Source organism: Amblyomma americanum, chromosome 7, assembly GCF_052857255.1.
Source record: "Amblyomma americanum isolate KBUSLIRL-KWMA chromosome 7, ASM5285725v1, whole genome shotgun sequence".
Lineage (NCBI taxonomy): Eukaryota > Metazoa > Arthropoda > Arachnida > Ixodida > Ixodidae > Amblyomma > Amblyomma americanum.
In genome coordinates, this window is record NC_135503.1 from 49,451,054 (window position 1) to 49,473,537 (window position 22,484).

General features: G+C 49.4%; 1 protein-coding gene across 2 annotated transcripts in view; it reads right to left on the minus strand.

Moving 5' to 3' along the window:
* Positions 1-1,643: 1,643 nt before the first annotated feature.
* Positions 1,644-22,484, minus strand: part of LOC144099077 (metabotropic glutamate receptor 5-like) — a 411,956-nt gene continuing 391,115 nt past the window's right edge. For both annotated transcript variants that reach the window (XM_077632161.1, XM_077632160.1), the window contains one exon: positions 1,644-8,556. In XM_077632161.1, coding sequence (XP_077488287.1) covers positions 7,605-8,556 — 952 coding nt within the window. In that variant the 3' untranslated portion in view covers positions 1,644-7,604. The remainder of the gene's footprint in view (positions 8,557-22,484) is intronic.

Here is a 22,484-nt window from a genome sequence, read left to right on the forward strand (position 1 = left end):
GTATGTAGTACGTACACGTGTAAGGTGCGGGTACACGCAATGTCTTTTGTGTTCGGTACATAAAGGGGTAATGCATAACGCCAACACAAGTTGGCACAGACGATTATAAGTGTTTAGAGTAGTTGTCCAGTCTCAGCCTGACTCTCGGTACCGGTTTCCAAGAGGCATTTTTGAGCCCGTGCCTCGACATTACTTCAGATTGAGAGGTGCGCCGGGAATGTATTGCTGCCGGTTGCGCGGGTAGCTTTCTCAAGTGAGTAGTCCTTGAAGAGGCGAACCGCACGTAGCTGTGCAATGTGTAAGCAGCCGTGAGTCGCCATCTGGTGCAGCTGACGTTGAACAGTCGGCAAAGCCGCGGCGCTTACTTTAAACAGTGCAATAGTAACGTCTACGTGCAACTATGATGAATGATTGAGGTATGATCTGGCGCCTAAGGACTAACACTTAGAGAGTCGTTTCAAGAGAAAACTAATGTATTTACAATGAACGGAGGTATGTTGGTTGAGGTAATAGGTTAGTAAATTACGCTGTGCATACATTTGCGGGCCGTCAACGCCGAGAAGAAATCTAACGAAAAAGAAATAGCTTTCAGCGAGATTAGCTAACTGTTAAACGCTGTACAGACGTGTCCACTCTGCAGTCCGATGCATAAATGTGTGCCGTATTCGAAAGTGAGTGCTTGAATCGGGTAGAAAATCTTGCTTCGGCGATGACGTGGCCTGTCACGTTAGCGGAAGATAAAGATAGCAAGGTAGATGCTCATGACGCCGCGGACTATATTATATGGGCAGTGGTGAGTTTTGCCTTGCTTAGTAAACTTAAGCGACGATCTTTATTATTTCGTACTATGATTTTAAACTTAGTCTTTTTCTGATTCTTTGCCATTGTGTGTTTTTTTAATGTTATAAGCTATATTATGTATATTTCTTTGACCCTTCGCGCGAGTTATTACTTCGTTTTTATGCCACCCGCACTCTTGCCTTCTCTTGCACGTCCCCGCGTCCCCATGCGGAACTTACGTGAACTAAACGGCGCCACGATGAAGTGGACATCTGTGCCTGTATACTGCGGTCAACATAACTACAAAGATTCGTGTTGCATTTCAAGGAAGACCAGCTACCAGCCCAATGGAAGTTTTGAATGGTCTGCACCGTGCATATTAACGGCATGGAAATGGAACGCGCGGCATAGTCGACCTAGCCACCTGTAGGGTGGCTTCGGGTTTCGTGGGCCATAGAACTAAATGTTTCGCTTCAAATAGCTCCCTCCCCCCCCCCCCCCCCCCCCCCCCCAGGAAAAAAGAACGCGCTTTAAACGTGCACAAGGCTGACTAGCACGCTTTTTGATAAAAACTAAACTTCTTTTTGGGAAAGTGGGTGATGTAAATGCACATTTCTGAACTTACTGGCTCCCTTTTGATTTGTACATCTACGCATCTGTTCAGTAATATGTTCAAGACAACGTTAATTGCGAAAACATTCCTTCCTCATGGCTACATTACGCCATCCTAGCTCTGAATTTTGCTACTAAACGAGCAGTGGTTGCAATGCAGGAATAGAAATGCCCCCATTCCAGTTAATAAAGAGGGCGCTAAACATCTCTGTTGGCTAGAGTTAGTGGAAAAAGTGTTCTTTTTTTTCTTTCGAGTGACTCTACGATCTCCTGAGAATTGCAATGACCCCGGCTGTGACATAAATAGGGATGAGACAGCTGAACGAACTGCAGCTGATAAAACGAAATGAATTTTTGCCTGTACACGAGGAGCTTCGGGGAAACGTTATGACTGTTGGCAACGATGCAGCGTTATCAGAACCTGTTCCGCACAAATTTACAATAGATTGTCTTGTTTTCTACCTACAGCTATGAGGAATGCCTTCTGTTGTGTACAGGTTTGTCGATCGATAAGCATGCCTCCGTATGCTAAACGTTAGAATTACTACGTTCGTTATCACGACGCCAGATTGCTAAGTTTTTATCACCAGAGGCATTTCATATACACTCTGATAACTGTGTTTCTTTTGATATTTGTTTAAAAATTTCTGTACCTCGACTGCAGATTTCTGTGCACGTTAAGACGTTCGTTTCAGTTACAAAATTCGGCACATTTTGCAGAATAGTTGTTCCTTGTCTTGTGCGTTGGAGCTACTGATTTTTGCATCCTGGCTCATATTAAACAATTCATACAATTCGGCAAGCACTTCGAGGCATAACATTGCTCGAGAAATGTCCAATCGCAGGTGTAAAGAGATATGAGTTTACTCATGAGCTCAGAGACTAGGTCGCTATTACTACCCTTTTGTGGAATACTGGTCGCTGTTCAACTCTGTTCAAGCGCAGACGTTAAAACTGGACAAAATTAGAGAACTTCAGCACTGAACACGATAAATTCTTGGCACACAACAATAATCATAGTTACAATAACAACATATCGCAAATTTCCGAAAACAACTTTCTGCAAAGTGCTAGAACTGTTGCTGCCGTTTTAAAAAGTGTCTAAAATAATCCTGTCGCTGCTAGGCTGCGACAAGACTTCAACAAACACATCGCTCGCGCTATTGCAGTTGCCTAATGGGACCAGCAGTAAATGACACGTTTATGCAGGGTCATCGCTCATTTACATAATATCAAGTTGAATGGTAAAGAAAGTTTCAATCACAAAACGTACGTTGTTCATCATAGAATATTAAACCAGTATTAGGAAACAGCGGCAAGACATAACTGGTATGCACACAAACAGCAGTACCTGAAGTTCACAGGCTGAAAGATTTCTCGTTTAAATTCGAGATTCTTCTCCTAGTTAAGCAGGTCAGCATAGGGTAGAACGAAAACGTTGTCAGTCTCAGATACAACACTCAGACATTCTATAGCCATAATCTCAATCATTATGCCAACAAATAAATTGCACCAGTTTTTTTTCTTCACATCCAAAACAGCTGAAAACACGAAACAAACAATTGTCGGAGGATCACACGAAAATATTTGGCACAGAGGTAAGCACACTCTTGAGCGATATACATTTCTAAATGTGTTCAAAACAAATGATGACGCCGACATTTTTTTTCTTTTCATGATATCTTAAAACACATACTTTTATATAACCATCTACTATTTACAGAGTAAGGTGATCTTGTTTTTCTTCTTAAATAGGTTATGTACAAAACATATATATACATTCTCTCTCTCTTACAACACTTTGACACGAACTTCACAGGTTTGCACACATTTGAAATATGTCGAGAAACATTCAAGGTGAAAGTCGTCGTCGCTGGGATGCGCTCCAGCGGTTCTATAAATGCATTGCGGGTAGGCAGTTTTGCCTGGAATACAGACACAATGTGGGAGCGGCGTTCTCCGTTTTTACTTCTTTTACTTGCATGAGGAAAAACAATTTTGAAGCTGTTGCTAGGAAAAGAGACTAGGTCCTGGACAGTCACTGCGTATAAAATGTTACGGACGTTTTAAATCATTCGGAGGATTAATTACCGATGCAATAAGTTTATACACCCGTACAAGGTGCGTACAGTTGAGTAGCTATATTTCCCAATGAAGGTCTCTTCGCCGGGCTTTGCGTCTTTGGAGGTGCATGGGTAGATCATAATGCACCGTGAAATGCCTTACTAGAAGCTCTTGTCCTTTTACAGCCTTCACACTAAGCTTTTAACAAAAGACTTGATCTCTCTGAGACGGGATCAATATCTTCCCACAGTTTCACACTCTTTTCTAAGCCAGAGCAAGACAGTATTAGAATTTTTCAATTTCCTTTTACCGTGGTTTATAAGCTACAGCGATCTGAACTGATGTTTCTTTTTCAAGTTTGCACGTAAAAGGCCGGCGACTAAATGGACTCCCAATGGGGTGGAGGAAGGGGGGGGGGAGGCGTGTTTTTAATTGACTTCCGAGGTCTTTATACGTACACACTACACTGCGCAGTTATCTGATATATAACGCCGTCGTATTCCCGAACCAGAGATCCTGTACACATTGCGTAAAATACGAGCGTACTCACACGTGACTTTATATATTTCAAGATAAACAGTGACGCTTATTGGCTAAACTTTGCTGGGAGATAACGAACAAGAAAGAAACAGATACCACTAGCCCTACAAGTTGTGTCAGCACGCGAAATACAACCCATCACTCCACTCTAAAAAGAAAAGAAAAAGACAAGTCATAACAGTACAGCAACAGCAGTTTCAGTAAGAACACTCCATCTCAGAGCAGCGCGGGCAATTAAATAAAACTCACGGAATAATTTCGCTATGCGCTGCACCTTTGACGAACAAGCAAGCACACGCAGACATTCCGTTTGACCCAAGCTTGAGCTGCGTCAAAGCGCGCCTGGGACTCAAAGCTCAATCTGTCGACCCTCGAATCCTTGCTGGAGACGGAATCGTCTAGCTTGTCTGTAGCTAGAATAGTTTTTGACATGGCGTACGAACCTATTTAGAACACTGCACCATACTCTTTCCTATTTCCAACGTCTTTGGCGAGTAGCAACAAAATATCTCGGTATTTTCCTTGTGCAATTTGTTCAGGTCTTGGCGACTAGAAGCGAACAAGCGCATTCTCTACATTGCAGTGGAGCTAAGCAAAACAAAACAAAAGCTCGAAAACAACGCTCTCTTTGTTCTAGCCGCATGTTATACAAACTCTTGCGCGTTTTTCTGGCAGCTGAAATTGCTACAGGGCTGCAAACATTTCACTCACGTTAAGTTCGTATCAAAGAAGAAAACAACAACAACGGCAACAGAAAAGCGACTAGGCCTACGGAAGGTACAGTTTAGCCAAATCGACGGGTTTTTCTGACCCGCCGGTTGGCATGCGCTGTATAATGTCGCAACTTGAGCACCACTCGAGCCGCTTCTGCTATGCGGCAACATGGGGCGTTTTGGCGTAAGCACATTCACACGAACTCCGGCTGGGTTTGGGAGTGGGTAACGTTACGAAACGTCCTATAATTAATCGAGGATTGCTTCGAGTTGCTTATTTACAGGTGCTAAAACTCACGACACCGACACATATGCACACACGTCGAACTTCGGCACGGGGAAACAAAATAAAACAGCCGGAAAAGCCAGCTGCGATAGCAAGAAAAAAACAAAACAACAACACTGAACTTAAAGTATTCTCACAAAGAACAAGAAAAGGTGCGATATCATAAAAAAAGAAAAAAAAAACACCTTCGTTAGTGCAGCAGGAATGGCAATCCGCCTTTTTCACAAGTGGCGCCCTCTGTGAGTGGCGAAAATTCGTCTGCTACAGGTTGAAATCAAACGCAAGTGGGAGACGCAGGCAGGCGCGATCTGGTTTCACGAGGAGCTAGCTGCGCCTGCGAAGCGGCGTGTGCTTGACAGCTGCCGCCATCTGTCGCATGCGCCAATCACTAACATGTGCTGCGCATGCGCAGTAGGACTTAGCGGTTTTCAACCAGTGCAGCTAGAGAATGGGCGCGCATGCGCAGAACGGCCGTGTGAAAAAGACTGATTATACGCTATGCGTTTCTTGGTGCACTAAAACGGTCGGGGGAGCACTGATAAAAACTTAAATTGAGGCGCGGTGCTGCTGAGTCAACGAGTTGACAACGTTCCGACAAGAGGATGCCCTGTCCACAAGTAAATGGATGCATTGTATAACTCCGCGCGTCCGGAATATATGACATGCGGAGGACCCTGGCCCTGTCAGCCCTTATACTTTTGAGCCAGGCTTCATTCCAGCCGAGCTCTAAAAGAGAAATTAAATGATTTCGTATCCTAGGCATCACAAGCGCAGGGTACACTGTCTTTGGTATACAGCAGCCCAAGCACTGGCAATGGCATGTCCGCTTGTTGAAACGTTGGCACAGGGCCAAGGCCGACCCACCATTGCCGACATTTTATAGTTATAAGATAAGCCCTTTGCAGTACAGCAGGGTGAAAATACAAGCTGTTAAGGACTTTTCTACGTCCAAGTAAAAACACAACGAGCTTCATGTTCTGACCAGCAGTCATGCCTAGTTCGCGATAAGCATGCTGTTGCTCGAGGACACGTCACCACAGCGCTGTATGAATACGCTTCAGAGCTGTCCTTTTAATTGTTCGCCTGTTACCATTTCAGCGTGGGCCGGTGTCACATCACAGACACAAACATTACTTACGAGCAACATTATTTTATAACTTTATATGAGTATCGATATGTACCTTTGGAACCAATACTGCTCCGCTGTAGTCAGAACCAATCAAAAACATCGAGTATTTCAATGACTGGGTGCATATTTTTTGTAGCGAGTTTTAGTATTCCTTTTGTGTCCATTAACAATCTCGCCTGAATTGCACGGGTGTTTTCTCATCGCCACTAAGTCGGGATTGGTGCGAAATGACCGCAGGTATTAAGTTCTAACTTTTCGCAATTAGTTTTGCCAGTACATTTTTTAAGCTTGTATTTATTTTTCGCTACGACCCCTGACATCTTACTGTACTCATAAGAACAATGAGAATAAATAAATATAAATGACTGATGAACCTCCATTTGTGCATATAACAAATAGAGCTGTGCCGCGCTCAAGCAATTGCATATATACTTTTAAGTGCGTTAACTGAATGCAACAGTGAGATGCATATGGTAGCTACAAGTGTCAACGATAACATGTAAAGTTGGGGAATGTTGTAAGAAGCGACAAGCTAGGAATTCATGGCTGTTGCACCTACAAGTGACGACAAAGAAATGGGATGGTCATTGTTCGTTCTGCTCATGAAACGTGCAGGAGAAGGAATGTTTATACAAAATCAAACCAAACGTAGAAACAGTGAGTCCGTGTTGGCATTCAACATCGATCTCAAAGGTGGAAAGCAAAGCACGAAAGCTGACATCCTCGTTTCGACCTCACGATGGATTGATTTCATTGATGCCACGGAGTACGATACTAACAATAAGGTTGGAACCGCCTGAGCTTATGCGCGTCTGTGCATGATGGGTTTGTATCGGGGTCATGAGAACTCCGTAATCCTAGCCTACATGTTACAACAGGTGGCTAACAGGTGCAGTCATCTCGGTAAAAGTAAACTGTTCAAGGAATGAAAGAAGCAGAGTGAAAACATCGTTTCGCGTCAAGGACGCCGCGTAAGGGACAAGACAACACTCATCACTGCTTCCCCGATGCGGTAGATACCGGCAGACAGCACTTCCGCAGAAGCCAGCATGCTGGCTAGAAAATAGAAGTCATGAAGCGGCCAGGGATCGAGGGAAGCTTCAAACTTCACTCGGAGCATTCACAGAAACAGGAAGACAGGCCTGGGAGCTGAACATCTCGCGGGACGAACACGACGCTGCGACTACTCAATTACAAAGCCGTGCAACACGAGGCTTTTGCGCGCCCGTCCCACGTCAGTAGTAAACACATCGGCAGTGGTAACAGCGCCACTTGTCCACAGCCGCAGTGACTAACGCGCGGGCTGGAAGAAACTTGGCCGCCCGACATCGCAAGAGACATAGAGTGGTGGTTATACAACGCCTCGCCACGAAGTTCGAAGGGAGCGGGTTAGGAGGGGAGTGGAGTAGAAACACACTCAGCACGACGACGTCTAGATGCCGGACATGGCCGGAGGCGGGCGGGAGGGTTGTGGCGAGGCTCACTTGCCGAAACGTTCTTGGTCTGAGCATCCTGACGACGGGCCGGCCCAGTACACGGGCTGCTGGCCGGTCCCTTGAGCATTGCCGTTGTACGACCTGAGCAGAAGTTGGGCCGACACCTCGGCCCACGGGGACGACGAAGAGGAGGCCACGGCGGCGATGTCTTCGCCGCTGTTCCTGCGATGAGGCGTCACCACGGGCGAGGCGGGAGTCTGACGCACGCGCACCGCGTCCGGACTACCGAGGCTGATGATGATGTTCTTGTAGACGGCGGCGTCCTCGCTGCCGCTGCTGGCGCTCTCTTCAACGATCGAAGAGGCGCCCTCCAGAAGGGACTCGTCGCTCTTGAAGGCCGCCGTCGAAGCGGCGGCGGCGGGGCGGCCGTACCTGGCTGCACCTCCGGGCAGATGCTGCTGCTGCAAACTGCCACCGCGAAACACGACGTCCAGCACCTCGTCGTCGCTGACGGTGGGCACGTGGCGGCAGAGCTTTCGGTGCCGCAGTCCCGACGCCGACTCGTAGTCCTCGTCGTCGGGCGACAGCGTGGACATGAGCGTCTCGGAGCGCGCTATGCGCCTGCGCAGACAGGGCATCCACATCTCGACCAGGTCGTCCGTCGTCTGGCACGACACCTCGCGGCTGGAGGCTGAGGCCGCGCCGTACGCGGCCTGCTGGGGCGCGCCCCCCACCAGGCGCTTGCGCTCGTGGGCGCCGGGCGGGGAGTCCGAGGTGGTTCGCACCGCGGGCACCTTGTTGGGGCCGAAGAGCGGCTCGACCGAGTGGCGCAGCTGGGTGCGCCGGTCGAGAGCCTCGGCGGCGCGCACCGCGCGGATGTGCTGCGCCACGCTGGCTGCGATGCGGTCCTGCTTGCTCGCCCGGAACCTTTCCAGAAGGTTCAGGCTCTTGGTGCGCGTCGGCGGCGGCTTGATCACCGTCTCCCCGGAGTGGTTCCTGCGTCCACCAGTCATGCGGTAGTAAGGGAAAGAGGAGAAGGATTAGTCTTGGGAACGCACTGGACTGTTTTAGCTCGGTCTGCATGCACTGCAAATGTTAGGTAGTCCTGTGGCCATAGGTGTCCCAGACAACCTCGTCAGGTCTCACCGAATGTTTTGACAGCGGGAATGCCGAACAGGAATGCGCATAATCCTTACTTAAATCAATAAGACGAGGAACAACTCTAACGAAAGTCCGTACCAGACCTCCTTTATCCCAGTGAATGGATTCGTGGCCACCGAAGAAACAACAGGCGCAGCGGAGGAGGCCAGTGCAATGCAAAAAAAGGTAACAATTGAAGGATGGTGATTTCGGTTGTCGTCGCTGGTGGTACGGTCAGAATGAGTTTATTAACTCAAAGTGTTGATACGAGCCTCGGGCTTTCAGGTCCGACACCTATACGCTAGGCTATCGCCCCTGTACGTACCTCCCCACAGTCTACCTACTTTAAAGTGGAAGCTGTAAGCGCCCCTCATCGCTGAAACTCAGCGGCGGTAGTTAGCAAAAAACTCACGTTATCGCTGCGTGTTCTCGCTCCACCACCGTCACACTTTCGCTATCTGTCCACTGCTGTCGCCAATCGCGCAACCTCGCAATCCATGAAAAAAACAAGCTATCTCACACGAACTTTTTCTTTCGCATCATGCTTCCACTGTACCGCCGCCATCAGCTCCATCAGCTCGGGCACTGTTTTATGCCGTTCGGGAGTCCTGGAAGGTCCTACGGCTCTCAAGACGGTTGCGTTCGACTAGTCTCCCCTCGGGAGACATGGCCACAACACTCAAGATTTACGCTCAACACGATGAACAGGCTAGGCGAGAACAACAAAGGGTGCAGGGAGCATGGCGCGAGAAGCAGCGCTTATGTGCCGCAGGCGTCACGATTAAAGACCTCCCTGTTAACAGGGAAAGACAGAGGAGCCGTCGATGGTGGACAGAAAATGACGGGCTGCGCGAACGCGATGCGAGCGCGAACCGACGGGACTTGCACATCATCGTTCGGTCCGTTGTGAAATTCAGTGTTAATAATTAATAATTGGTTTTTGTGGAAAAGAAATGGCGCAGTATCTGTCTCATCTATCGTTCGACACCTGAACCGCGCATTAAGGGAAGGGATAAAGGAGGGAGTGAAAGAAGAAAGGAAGAGAGACGTGCCGTAGTGGAGGGCTCCGGAATAATTTCGACCACCTGGGGATCTTTAACGTGCACTGACATCGCACAGCACACGGGTGTCTTAGCGTTTTGCCTCCATAAAAACGCAGCCGCCGCGGTCGGGTTCGAACCCGGGAACTTCGGATCAGTAGCCGAGCGCCCCAATCACTGAGCCACCGCGGCGGGTGAAATTCTGTGTTCAAAGTCGGAATGGAGACATGTCCGAGGCGGAGAATTTAGAAGAAAAGAACGATAAACCAAGAAGCACGCTTAACATAACCGAATTTCAACCTAAAAGCTAGTCTGAACCTCAGGTGAGGTGAAGAAGAGAGGAGGGAGGGGGAGAGACAGGGGAGAGAGACAGGATGCGAGATGGAAACCGCCATGCAGAGTCGAGGGGTGGGGAGAGTGGCGACGTGGTGTGACGTGGCACGCTGTAGCTGCTGGATTGGATCGGAGGAGTGCAGAGGGGGTATGTCGTATCACACGGTGATTGGTGGACTAGCTCGCGCCCCCTATGACCGTCAAGGAGGAGCACTAAGGCTAACGCATGCTCTGTCGCATGAACAGCATTTATCGTCTTTGACTTTTTCTTTTTTTTTGTTCTGCGGTGGCGGCACAGTTATGGACGCTAAATGAAAAAAAAAACACCTTTGTACTGAAACTGAACAGCCCGTCATGAAATATTATATGGCCAATATTATTTCAAAGCGCTCCTCTTAAGGGTACCTCTAGTTTCGGATGAGTATCTCTGAAAGAAGAAAATACGTTACAACCCAAAGTGGTGACTTAGTCCAAGGTTACAGCACCGAGTTGAGGCCGCGGTGATAAAATGCAAAAAAAGAAAGAAAAACCCGTGTACTGTGTGATGTCAGTGCACGGTAAAGAGTCTCAGGTGAAGGAAATTATTCGGATGCTCTCCACTACGGCGTCTCTCATAGCTTAGGAAATTCAGTTGTAAAGTTCGTTATCAGCACTCAGTTCTCACACCTGCCAACTGGCCGATATGAATGCACGTCAGCAGCGTTTCAAAGCGTTCTCAGAAAGAAAATGAAAGATAAAACACAAATAAAGGCCCCAGTGCACACGTTTAAACTTAGTAAATGTATATGAAAAGCGGCACTGAGCCTGAGTGAAAGGGCTGAGGCACTAACAAAAAAAAAAGAAATTCCTACACCTAGAAGCTTTGCAATCATGCTATCTTAGCTTCTAAGCTTCAACAGCCTCGAGGAAACATTTATCGCATCATGAGGAACTTTTCCAGTCGCTCATACGGTTCAGCGATGGCGACGAAAGCTACAAGGACAGACTATTGATTTTAAGCTTTTGTTCTCCATGCTTAGTCACAGCAACTGCAAATCATTCTGCTCAAACAGAAGGTTTTACTTAAAAGAACTGGCCATGGAATTTCCCTCACTCCGTTGATCACGCTGCGATTCGGATAATAAAAAAAAGAACACCGTGCTCAGCTCGGACCCGTTGAGTGTGAAGGCGAACGAATGTGTACGAAAGAGCAAAATTCAGTTAAAGGGACTAAACAACCGTATACAGATCATTAAGTTGAGTAAAAAATACAATGCCACTATATATTGTCCGCTGCTCCTGAGAGCCTATGGCCCCGAGGGGATTACAGAACAGTTCGCGCAGAAAACTCGACGCCGGAGGCTAGTTATACAGCACCGACAACGTTCCTCTATACACCTAGTCGCTCCGAATTCGAACCGCCGCTCGATATGTGTACTGCATACACAACATTCCAATGCCCACATTGCCTGTCAGCGTTATGCCCCTTTCGTATTTTACTTATGCACCCTGCTTAAAGTGAGCAAAAAATAATAATCTCAGAAGCACGCATACGTGGCTAGAGACAGTTTAAGACAGCTTGGACGGCAGCACAGACTCTATCGAATCACCCGTCGCTATTTGCACTTCCAGACGCACGGCGGCGCTGCGAGCTGTTTACAAAGGGCAAGGCGAGCAGCCCGGCATCATGAATCAAGCTTGTTCGTTTGGTGGCTGCTTGGTGAGGAAGTTCGACATTTAACCGGAAGGAGGAGCCCGCATCGCTGTGAGTTCCTTGCGCTGTGCTGCCAACCCAACCGCTCGGGGAAACAAATCCTTTCATCTCACTTTCGAGCCTCCTCTCCACGCAACGGCGGTGACGCTTTGGGCTCCGCTGTAGCTTTATACGTTGGCTTAGTTGGGCGATGCCGGCCGGCGAGAGCGCGTCGGCTCGCTACAAACAATGGTGGACCGCCCAATTCGGCTCGGGCGCGGCTGCGCGGGTTGAGCGGCGAAGCGGCAGCGGATGTATAGCTAAACGCCCCTACGCGCACGGAGCGGTGCCGTACGTACGTCGCTGTCGCTGCAGTTTTGGGGCCATGGGAAAATTCGACAACTGCGTTAACGTACAGATGACGATTGTACTTTTAAGGCGCCAACCCCCCCCCCCCCCCCCCCCCGCGCACGCGCGCGCGCGCGCACACACACACACACACACACACACACACACACACACACACACACACACACACACACACACACACACACACACACACACACACACACACACACACACACACACACACACACACACACACACACACACACACACACACACACACACACACACACACACACACACACACACACACACACACACACACACACACACACACACACACACACACACACACACACACACACACACACACACACTGTCCCGTTCTCTTCTACAGATGGCTATGTTGATAGGAAATACAACAGTGAGAAATATTATTCTTCAATAAGATTATGCCCACCTTAGATGTTAAATTTCAGAGAACGCAAGTGTAGAGTTCCAGAGGGGGCCGGTGTCTGGGTCTGTAAAGTGACGCGCATAGTGATTGGAAAGTGGAGGTTTGAGCTCAGGATGAAACATGTGCCAGCCAGGATTTGCCTGCAACACGAAACATGTTAACTGCAACATGTTATCATCATCAGCAGCAGCCTGACTACGCCCACAGCAGGGCAGATGCCTTTCCCATGTATCTCCAATTAACTCTGTCCTTTGCCAGCTGCACCCACCGTATGCCCGTAAACTTCTTAATCTCATCCGCCCACCTAACCTTCTGCCGCCCCCTGCTACGCTTGCCTTCTCTTGGAATCCCTTCCGTCACCCTTAAGGACCAGCGGTTATCTTGCCTTCGCATTACATGCCCTGCCCAAGCCTACTTCTTCCTCTCGATTTCGGATAGGATGTCATTAACTCGCATTTGTTCCCTCACCGACTCTGCCCACTTCCGGTCGCTTAACGTTGCACCTATCATTTTTCTTTGCACAGCTCGCTTTGTTGTCCTTAACTTAAGCTGAACCCTTTCGTTAGCCTCCACGTTTCTGCCCCGTAATTTGTGCCTCGTTCATCTAACCTGAATACGCGAATTTAGCGCTCGAGCTTCACGCTAAACGGACGAACGCCGCTCCAGGGCTGGACACTACGCGTGCATCCCGGTGCGCTCAAACAAACAGCTCGACGCACGACACGGTTTCCAGCGATTGGAGACGCCGCGAGACCGGAGCAGGCGACAGCGAACGGGGCTCATTAATTATGCGCGACTTCTCTCGGACAAGGCGAATAAAAAAAAGAGCTGCACGAAGACAACAAGAAAGGGCACACTGGGGGGGAGGGGTTTGAGAAAGAGCGTCGGTTCTCCTGTCAAGGACCATTAGCCTCGGCCAGGATCGATGAGATCCTGGGGGAAGGAAGGCTGTGTTCACCGCCCGAAGACGAACCACGGCGTTGCTCGCGGCAGCTGCAGCTAGGCATAGCTCGCGAACAGCGGGGAGAACGTGGCAGCAGGCAGCACAGTGGCGCTGAAGACGCCAGCGCCTCCGCTACCGAAGAAGTTTCTCTGCCTGTACTCGCGATCTTCTTCCTTCGAGGCAGATTGGGACGCGTCCCGCTCTGCCTCCCCGGCAAAGCTCCCGGGAAATCTGCGCGAGAAAGCTGTCGCAGAAGGCGCCAGGAACCTGCCTTCGCCGCACGAGGTTTCGGAAGTTGCCGGGAGGTGTCGCTACTGCGCGCACAGCGCGACCACGCGTCCGCGACTCGTCCAGGACAGCTTGTCGGGGAAGGATATTCAGGGACAGAAGATATTCAGCTCCGCGTTCTTGTCAACGACCGCTTGATTGAGTTTTCGAATTGAAGTGACGTGTGGTTTCTGCATTTTCTTCAGAGCAACAGCGCTCTGAGCATCGATCTAAAGTCAGAGAGAATACTAGAGAAATATGCATTATGTTCGCGGAACCATCAAGCGTACATACTTTTATACTGAGCACACAAGCAGCATGCTATCTACGCCTTGTGAAACAAGGGGCAAGCCGGGAGTAGATATCCACCTGCGTCCCAACTCTGAAGAAGCGCCCTTCTCCAGAAAGAGACGTTTTTAATGTTTATGAACCGGAAACTAAACGCTGTTCCAGGCACTTTTATCCATATTTTTTAACGCAGCCACAGCCATGAACCCAGTCTTTGTTATCGGCATCCGCCAGTTTCCGAGCAGGGAGCAGCTACTCCCGCTAACTGGTCCGCTTATTCCGTGCACCAAGTGCCATTACAACCGAAGCCACCCTCCATCGAATCTACGTAAGAAACGCTGCCATTGGCTGCGCTACTCCGACGTTATGCTTTGCATTCATTAGAAACTTCCGTGCCCTTTCTTTTCTGAGAAAGCTTTGGAGCATACCGAGTTGGTTTTTAAATGCCGGTTCTCTAGTTCCAAGCTTAGACAGGAGAGAAAGAATAGCAGTTGCGATGCTGGCAACGCGAGGAAAGATTTGCTGTAGCGCATGCATGAAGAACTCATGCTTTTCAACGTTCCAGGCTTCCGCGAGCGCTGCACGGAATTAATGAGGCCAAGAGGAGAGCTGCGTGCGGTAAACGAAACTCTGGAACGATAGCGCACAGCGTCGGGCTGCTCATTCGTCATTTCTACCATTGACTCCTGAAAGCGAAGCCTAACCAGGCGGGAAAAAGCGATTACCATACTGGCTAGTTAAACAGTACGATAAAGAAGCGAGCACATGTTTATATATATCTATATATATATATATATATATATATATATATATATATATATATATATATATATATATATATATATATATATATATATATATATGTTGTAAGCACTGTGAGTGACCTTCATCTTCATCTCAGCGTAATCATCATCGGTCATCGGGTCGTGCGAAGAAGACGAAGTGTTGCTAAGCTGTGACTAGTCGGTAGCTGCTGCTTCGGCCTACCTGAAGTAAAAAGGTGAATTTGCTGGTGCGTTCTTCTGCCTCACAAGTGGTGGAGGTGACTCCTGATCCCAGCGTCCTCAACGCGGCACCCCCTGGAGCTCCGTTCCGGTCGTGTTCTTGGCGGCACATCAACCGCCATGGCGCAGTCACATCCCCCTGCTCTCACCGTTCCGGCACCTGTAGCTACCGATGGGCATCCCACGGCTGCCCATGCCACCTCTGCACCACTGACATCACAAGGTGCACTTGCTCAGCACCATTTGACCCACCCAACTTGGTCAGTTACCTCACGTCAGCGCGACCCTCCGGTTTTCGCCGGTCTCCGCGGTGACGACGTCGAAGACTGGCTACAGCAGTACGATCGGGTGAGCGCTTTTAACGGTTGGGACGCTTCTATGAAGCTACTCAACGTCTCATTCTACCTGAGTGACGTGGCTAAGACGTGGTTCCTCAACCATGAGGACGCCATTCCTGACTGGCCTCAATTCACGACACAGATCCGCCAGATATTTGGAACTGTTGGTGCTGGTCCGACCTCTTTTCAAAAGAAGCTAGAGACCCGTGTGCAGCTTCCAGGAGAGACATACATTGAGGACGTACTCGCCCTTTGCCGGCGAGTTAACAATGGCATGGTCGAGGCTGAACGTGTCGGACATATTTTAAAAGGAATTGGCTCTTTTGCCTACGCAGCTCTAGCTGCCCAAAATCCCGTCACGGTGGCAGACATTCGTGCCACTTGCCAGCGACTTGACTATCTACAGTCGCGCCGCCTCAACAACACCTGGGATCCGAGCCAAATTCCCGAAACTGATCTGCGCACCATCATACGATCTATAATACGGGAAGAGCTCCACAATGATATTTCGTCGGTTCCTGCCTTCTCACGCCCACCTGCTCAATCTACTGGGTTGCGTGGCATTATCAAGGAGGAGCTTACTTCACTCAATCGTCCCATGGCTACAGAACCACCAGCCCCTCCCTACGTTCCGACGTATGCTGAAGTCACTGCGGCTCCTCCTCCTTGTCCTCCTGTCCATCACGCGCCCGTACCACCCAGCCTCGCCGCCCTGTCCCCGCGACCACCGGTGTATGGTAATTGGCGGCCTCTCCCACCTCGTCCAGTATGTTTCTACTGCGGAATCCGCGGCCATGTAACACGCGTTTGTCGCCGACGACTGCGAGATGAGCGTGCGAGCTATGGGTACGTTCGACGTGACGACGCCTACCAGCTTCCTCCTCGCCAGTACTACACCGATAATGACCTCCGTCCCTCTTCCTCCCCGTCGACTTCTCCTGACCGGTCTAGGACAGCACGGCCATCGCGTCGTCGCTCCCCGTCACCCTTTCGCCGGACTTCGTCGCCCCTTCGCCCTCCATCTTCAGCTTCTGCCCGCCAAACGGAAAACTAACCTGTGCAGTTTCCGGAGGTAAAACTGCACCGCCTGTCGTCGCTCCAATTCCTCCTCTGCTCCCATCAAACATGTTGACTGTATTCCTTGAGGGACATGAACTGGAAGCTTTAATTGATACCGGCGCCGCTATTTCTATTATGAAACTTGACTTGTGTTTAAAACTGCGAAAAGTGCGCACACCTTATACCGGTCCTCCTTTACGTGCTGCAAATGGACAGAATATTAACCCTTGTGGAGCGTGTACAGCCCGAGTCACCATTGATGGCATCTTGCACTTCATTGAGTTTGCTGTCCTATCCTCCTGTGTCCATCAACTCATCTTCGGCTGGGATTTCCTCCAAAACGCCTCAGCAGTCATTACGTGTTCCCCTCCCACTATTGAAGTCACTGAATGCAACATTCTTGCCGATAGAGAACCACTTTCTTCCCGTGTAGTTATGCTTGCCGATCACGTCCTCTATCCGGGCAACGAAGATATTCTATCTGTGACTTCTGACGCCGTCACCGATGGCGACGTCCTGATTACACCCAGCCCTCGTCTCCTGTCAAGAGGTATTATCATCATCGTGTCCCTTCTTCGCTTCTCCAGCGGTTCTTCTCTTCTCGCCGCATTCAACACCACATCAGAGCCCATTCTTCTGCGACGCGACTCTACTGTTGCATCAATTGCTTCCGCCCAGCCTGTCACACTTCTTCCCATTTCCACCTCCGATCGCTCTGATTCATCCCCTGCCTCGCTCAGTGCAGCACTTCGCCACACGATCAGCACCGACCTGACAACAGACCAGACAGACGCATTGCTCGCTGTATTGAACAAGCACGCAGACTCGTTCGACGTCAATTCCGGCACACTGGGTCAAACCGCTGCAGCAACGCATCGCATACTCACCGACGGATCAAGCATAGTTAGACGCCGGCCTTATCGTGTTTCTCCAACCGAGCGCAAAGTTATTCAGGAAAATGTTGCTGACATGCTTGCACGCAACATCATACGCCCATCGTCTAGTTCCTGGTCATCGCCTGTTGTGCTAGTGCAAAAAAAAGACGGTTCGGTTCGTTTTTGTGTAGATTACCGTGCTCTAAACAGAATAACTCGTAAGGATGTGTATCCCCTCCCTCGAATTGACGACGCCCTCGATTGTTTGCAAGGTGCCCAATTTTTCTCCAGCCTTGACTTAAGATCAGGCTACTGGCAGATCCCCATGAATGAAGATGATAAAGAGAAGACCGCCTTTGCAACACCGGACGGTTTATACGAATTCAATGTAATGCCTTTTGGACTCTGCAACGCTCCTGCTACATTCGAGCGTATGATTGACACAGTTCTCCGCGGCCTCAAATGGAAAACATGTCTCTGTTACTTAGATGACATCGTCATTTTTTCTTCGTCATTTCCTGATCACCTTACTCGTCTCGATGAAGTTTTGACAGCACTTTCCAGCGCTGGCCTACAGCTAAACACGAAGAAATGCCGTTTTGCATCAAAATCCATTAAAGTTCTTGGCCATCTCGTAACCAGCGAAGGAATTAAGCCTGACCCTGAAAAAATCGCTGCTGCGCTGCACTTTCCCCGTCCAACTCGGGTCAAAGATCTCCGCAGTTTCCTCGGCTTGGCATCATACTTCCGCAGATTCATCCGCAATTTCGCCTCTATTGCCTCACCTTTACATGCGCTTCTTCACAACGACACGCCTTTCATCTGGTCTCCTGCTTGCGAAGAAGCATTTGAAACTCTGAAGCGTGCTCTGACTTCGGGTCCCGTCCTCTGCCATTTTGATGATAAAGCACCGACAATTTTGCACACCGACGCCAGTAGCCATGGCATTGGCGCTGTCCTTCTGCAACGCCAAAACACCTCTACAGAAAATGTTGTTGCCTATGCGAGCCGAACTCTGACTTCTGCGGAACAAAACTACACTATTACCGAACAAGAATGTCTCGCCGTCGTCTGGGCTGTTCAGAAGTTTCGTCCTTACCTGTACGGCCGTCACTTCACAGTCGTCACTGACCACCACGCCCTATGCTGGTTATCCACTTTGAAAAATCTGTCCGGTCGTCTCGGGCGGTGGATCCTCCGCCTTCAAGAGTACGACTTTACTGTCACTTACAAATCGGGCAAGAAGCACAAGGACTCCGACGCTCTCTCTCGTTGCCCTATTGCTTTGCCGTCGCAACCCATGTCCTCGCATTCCTCTCCTGTCCCAACGGAGTCAAGCCATTTAAACCCTACAGTTATGCAGTCTTTGAGCGCCGCCTCTATTGCTCCCATGCCAGATATACACTGCAATCTTGCTCACCACCAGAGTGCTGACCCTTACTGTCAAAAGCTGATTGATAGTCTCAGCGGTGTTCTTAGACCTCCAAATGCCCGTCTCCGTCGTCGGCTCAAAAATTTCAAGTTACAGGATGGCACATTATTTTGGCACAACTACAGCCCACTGGGCCACACATGGGTTCCCGTAATTCCTTCTTCCCTGCGTCCTCAAGTTCTACAAGCCTTCCACGACGACCCCACCGCAGGTCACCTTGGGTACCACAAAACCTATGACCGCATCAAACGTCGTTTCTTCTGGCCTGGCCTTTCAACCTCAGTATTAAAATACGTAGCGTCTTGCATCCCTTGTCAACGACGCAAGCGGTCTACGTCGCCTCCTGCCGGTCTCTTGCAACCTCTCCCATGTCCTTCCACACCTTTCGAAGTCGTCGGAATCGACTTGTATGGACCCCTGCCCTTGACTCCAGCTGGCAACCGCTGGGTCGTTACTGCCGTTGACCACCTCACCCGATACGCTGAAACCGCAGCACTTCCTTCCGGCTCCGCTTCCGAAATCGCCAACTTCTTCCTCCACACCATACTTCTTCGCCACGGCGCCCCTCGCCTCCTCCTTAGCGATCGTGGCAAGTCGTTCCTCTCCACCGTCCTCGCCGCAGTGCTTCATGCTTCAGGCACGGTGCATAAAACTACATCTCCTTACCACCCTCAGACCAATGGCCTCACAGAACGCTTTCATCGCACCCTTTCTGATATGCTATCCACCTACATTCACCCTCAGCACAACAACTGGGACTCTTTACTCCCCTTTGTAACCTTCGCCTACAACACTGCCGTTCAACGAACCACCACCTACTCTCCGTTTTTTCTTGTTTATGCCCGCCATCCTACCTTCTCCCTCGAAGCATCTTTCTTCACAGCTTCTACTCCGTCTGCCGCGCCTTCCCACGAACAGTTCGTGTCTCGTATCGCCCACTGCCGTGATCGTGCCCGCCTTCAAACTGAAGCCACTCAAGCTTCCAGGAAAAGCACGTATGATGCGACTCATCGCTCAGTGTCTTTCCGCCCTGGAGACGAAGTGCTACTCTGGACACCTACTCGCATCCCCGGCCTGTGTGAAAAGTTTCTGAGCCGTTTTATTGGCCCGTACACGGTTCTGGAACAAACTTCCCCTGTAAACTATCTCATCACACCTGCATCGCCTGTTCGCGATCGTCGGTGTCGCGGCACCGAGATTGTGCACGTGTCGCGCTTGAAACCCTTTAACCGCCGACCTTAAGATTTAATTTGCGACCAGGATGGTCGCTTTCGTTCGGGAGGGGGAATGTTGTAAGCACTGTGAGTGACCTTCATCTTCATCTCAGCGTAATCATCATCGGTCATCGGGTCGTGCGAAGAAGACGAAGTGTTGCTAAGCTGTGACTAGTCGGTAGCTGCTGCTTCGGCCTACCTGAAGTAAAAAGGTGAATTTGCTGGTGCGTTCTTCTGCCTCACAATATATATATATATATATATATATATATATATATTTCCTCTCTGAAAGCTAACCACGTGCGCAAGGAACATAATAAAAATGATTGGCACTAGACTCGCGTTCATCAATGCAGACGAGGGACACAAAGTCAATATGAAGTGAAACAAGAAGAAAAAAAGATGTTTTTCAAAGTGCTTTTTCTTTTATCAGCAGGGGGAACCTTTCGGAAAAGTCACCTGCTGCGTATGAAGCTGGCGAACCAGACGGACACGCGTTGAAACGAACAAAATATAGATAGAAAGATGGAATAAGGACAAAAATAGGGGCACACATGTGGCCTGCTTTTCCTTATCGAAGTTCTAGCATATCCTACCTGCCGTCCGCGCAGCTGGAGGATACGAGTTTCCAAAGCAATCTCGACGAGGCACCGAGATTGCTAGTAATGTTTTGATACGGAGCGCGTAAAATGAATTTTCCCATTTCTTCAGCGCGCATTGGGCGTGCCCCCTCTTACGGACTGTTACTCACTAAGATGTGAAACGGTTTCCTTGACGCTTCTTTTCCCCTGCTTCTGCTTGGGCGGCGCTAGCAAAAAAAAAAAAAAAGAATTCACGAGATTTTGAGCAAGCGACGATATTGCTTTACTTGGATGTACGCCGGGGCCAACGGGCCCCGATATATATACTGAATCCAGTGACGCGACATTTCCTTCCAGCCTTGCTCGTTGGTGTTTGTTTGCAGGCGCGCTTCCTCGAATCGATCGCAGACATCTGGCAGGCACACCTCAAACGTTACTGCGAGTTCCCTGACTCCCATAGCTCCTCTTTTTTTCTGTATCTTGCTCTTTCCGCAGCTACACATATCTTTCCCGCGAAGCCATACATATATCTTGCGCGACTGACACCTCAAAAACACATAAACGCGTACAGAAGAATGTTGCATCGTTTTAGAGCTGGAGCGAGTAAAAGAAAACCAAAACAGAAACAATCAACTGGGATTCCATCTGACACTAACGTGGGTGCAAATCTCTGTGTTCAATTCCGTGCTACGTCGCGGATATGGTGTGGGGCCCCTGTGAAAGTTGAAACGTCACGCGAGATCTGTACGCAATAACGGCGTTCATATACACGATGCACGACTGTTCGCCCGAGAAGCTACCCATGCGTTGAATTCCCCTTTCTAATACGAACGTACCAAGCTGTGGGACTGCGATCGTGCCAGGGCTCGGAAATGCGCAATATGTTGTGAACTGTCTTCCCGGCATTGCAAGGTCGTCGACGCATAGTCGAAACTCCTCTTGCCCGCATCACCCGAGGTGTAGACGTACTATATTACGGGTGGCTCGCTGAAACGATGCCATTCTTAAGCGAGAAAGGGAGCGTTGTGAACCTTTTGGCGACGTTACGCTGAGAATAGGAGGTTGTCCGAAGCTGTTTGGCGTTAGCGAGTGCACTTTATAACGATAGCCACATTTTAGTCTACTAGGAGGACGAGGTGGAGCAACTCTTTAGTGATCACGGGAGATGATAGCGTGCTACTCTCCCTGGCAGGTCCAGGTAGAATACCAGGCTAGCAGGGTCCCCTAGGGTCCATAGCCTAACTTGTAAAAACTATCCGAGCTAGAACACAAACATCTTAGATTTAAATGTTGCAATGAGACATTGGCGCCCCGCCGCGGTGGCTCAGCGGTTAGGGCGCTCGACTACTGATCCGGAGTTCCCGGGTTCGAACCCGACCGCGGCGGCTTCGTTTTTATGGAGGAAAAACGCTAAGGCGCCCGTGTGCTGTGCGATGTCAGTGCACGTTAAAGATCCCCAGGTGGTCGAAATTATTCCGGAGCCCTCCACTACGCCATCTCTTCTTCCTTCCTTCTTTCACTCCCTCCTTTATCCCTTCCCTTACGGCGCGGTTCAGGTGTCCAACGATATATGAGACAGATACTGCGCCATTTCCTTTCCCCCAGAACCAATTATTATTATTATTAATGAGACATTGGAAGCCTAATCTGCGCACTTTCCGAGAAGAAGCCGTTGAATACAGCCCTCTTAACAAAAAAAAAAAAATCTAATTCTCCTTTTCTCGCCGCCATTTCTAAACAAAGCATGGCTTGATACTGCGTGGCAAACTCGAGGTTGAAGGTGTTTTTTTTTTTTTCGTCTTGATTGCAGCGGCGGACGCGTTCGCGAAGTCTCGTGCGAGATACATGGCCCTTCTCTTACTTAATTGTCGCCTGTGGTTAGCAGGCATTCACCTCGCGGCCAATCGTGATTGGGCCATTTTTTGTTTAGGTATCC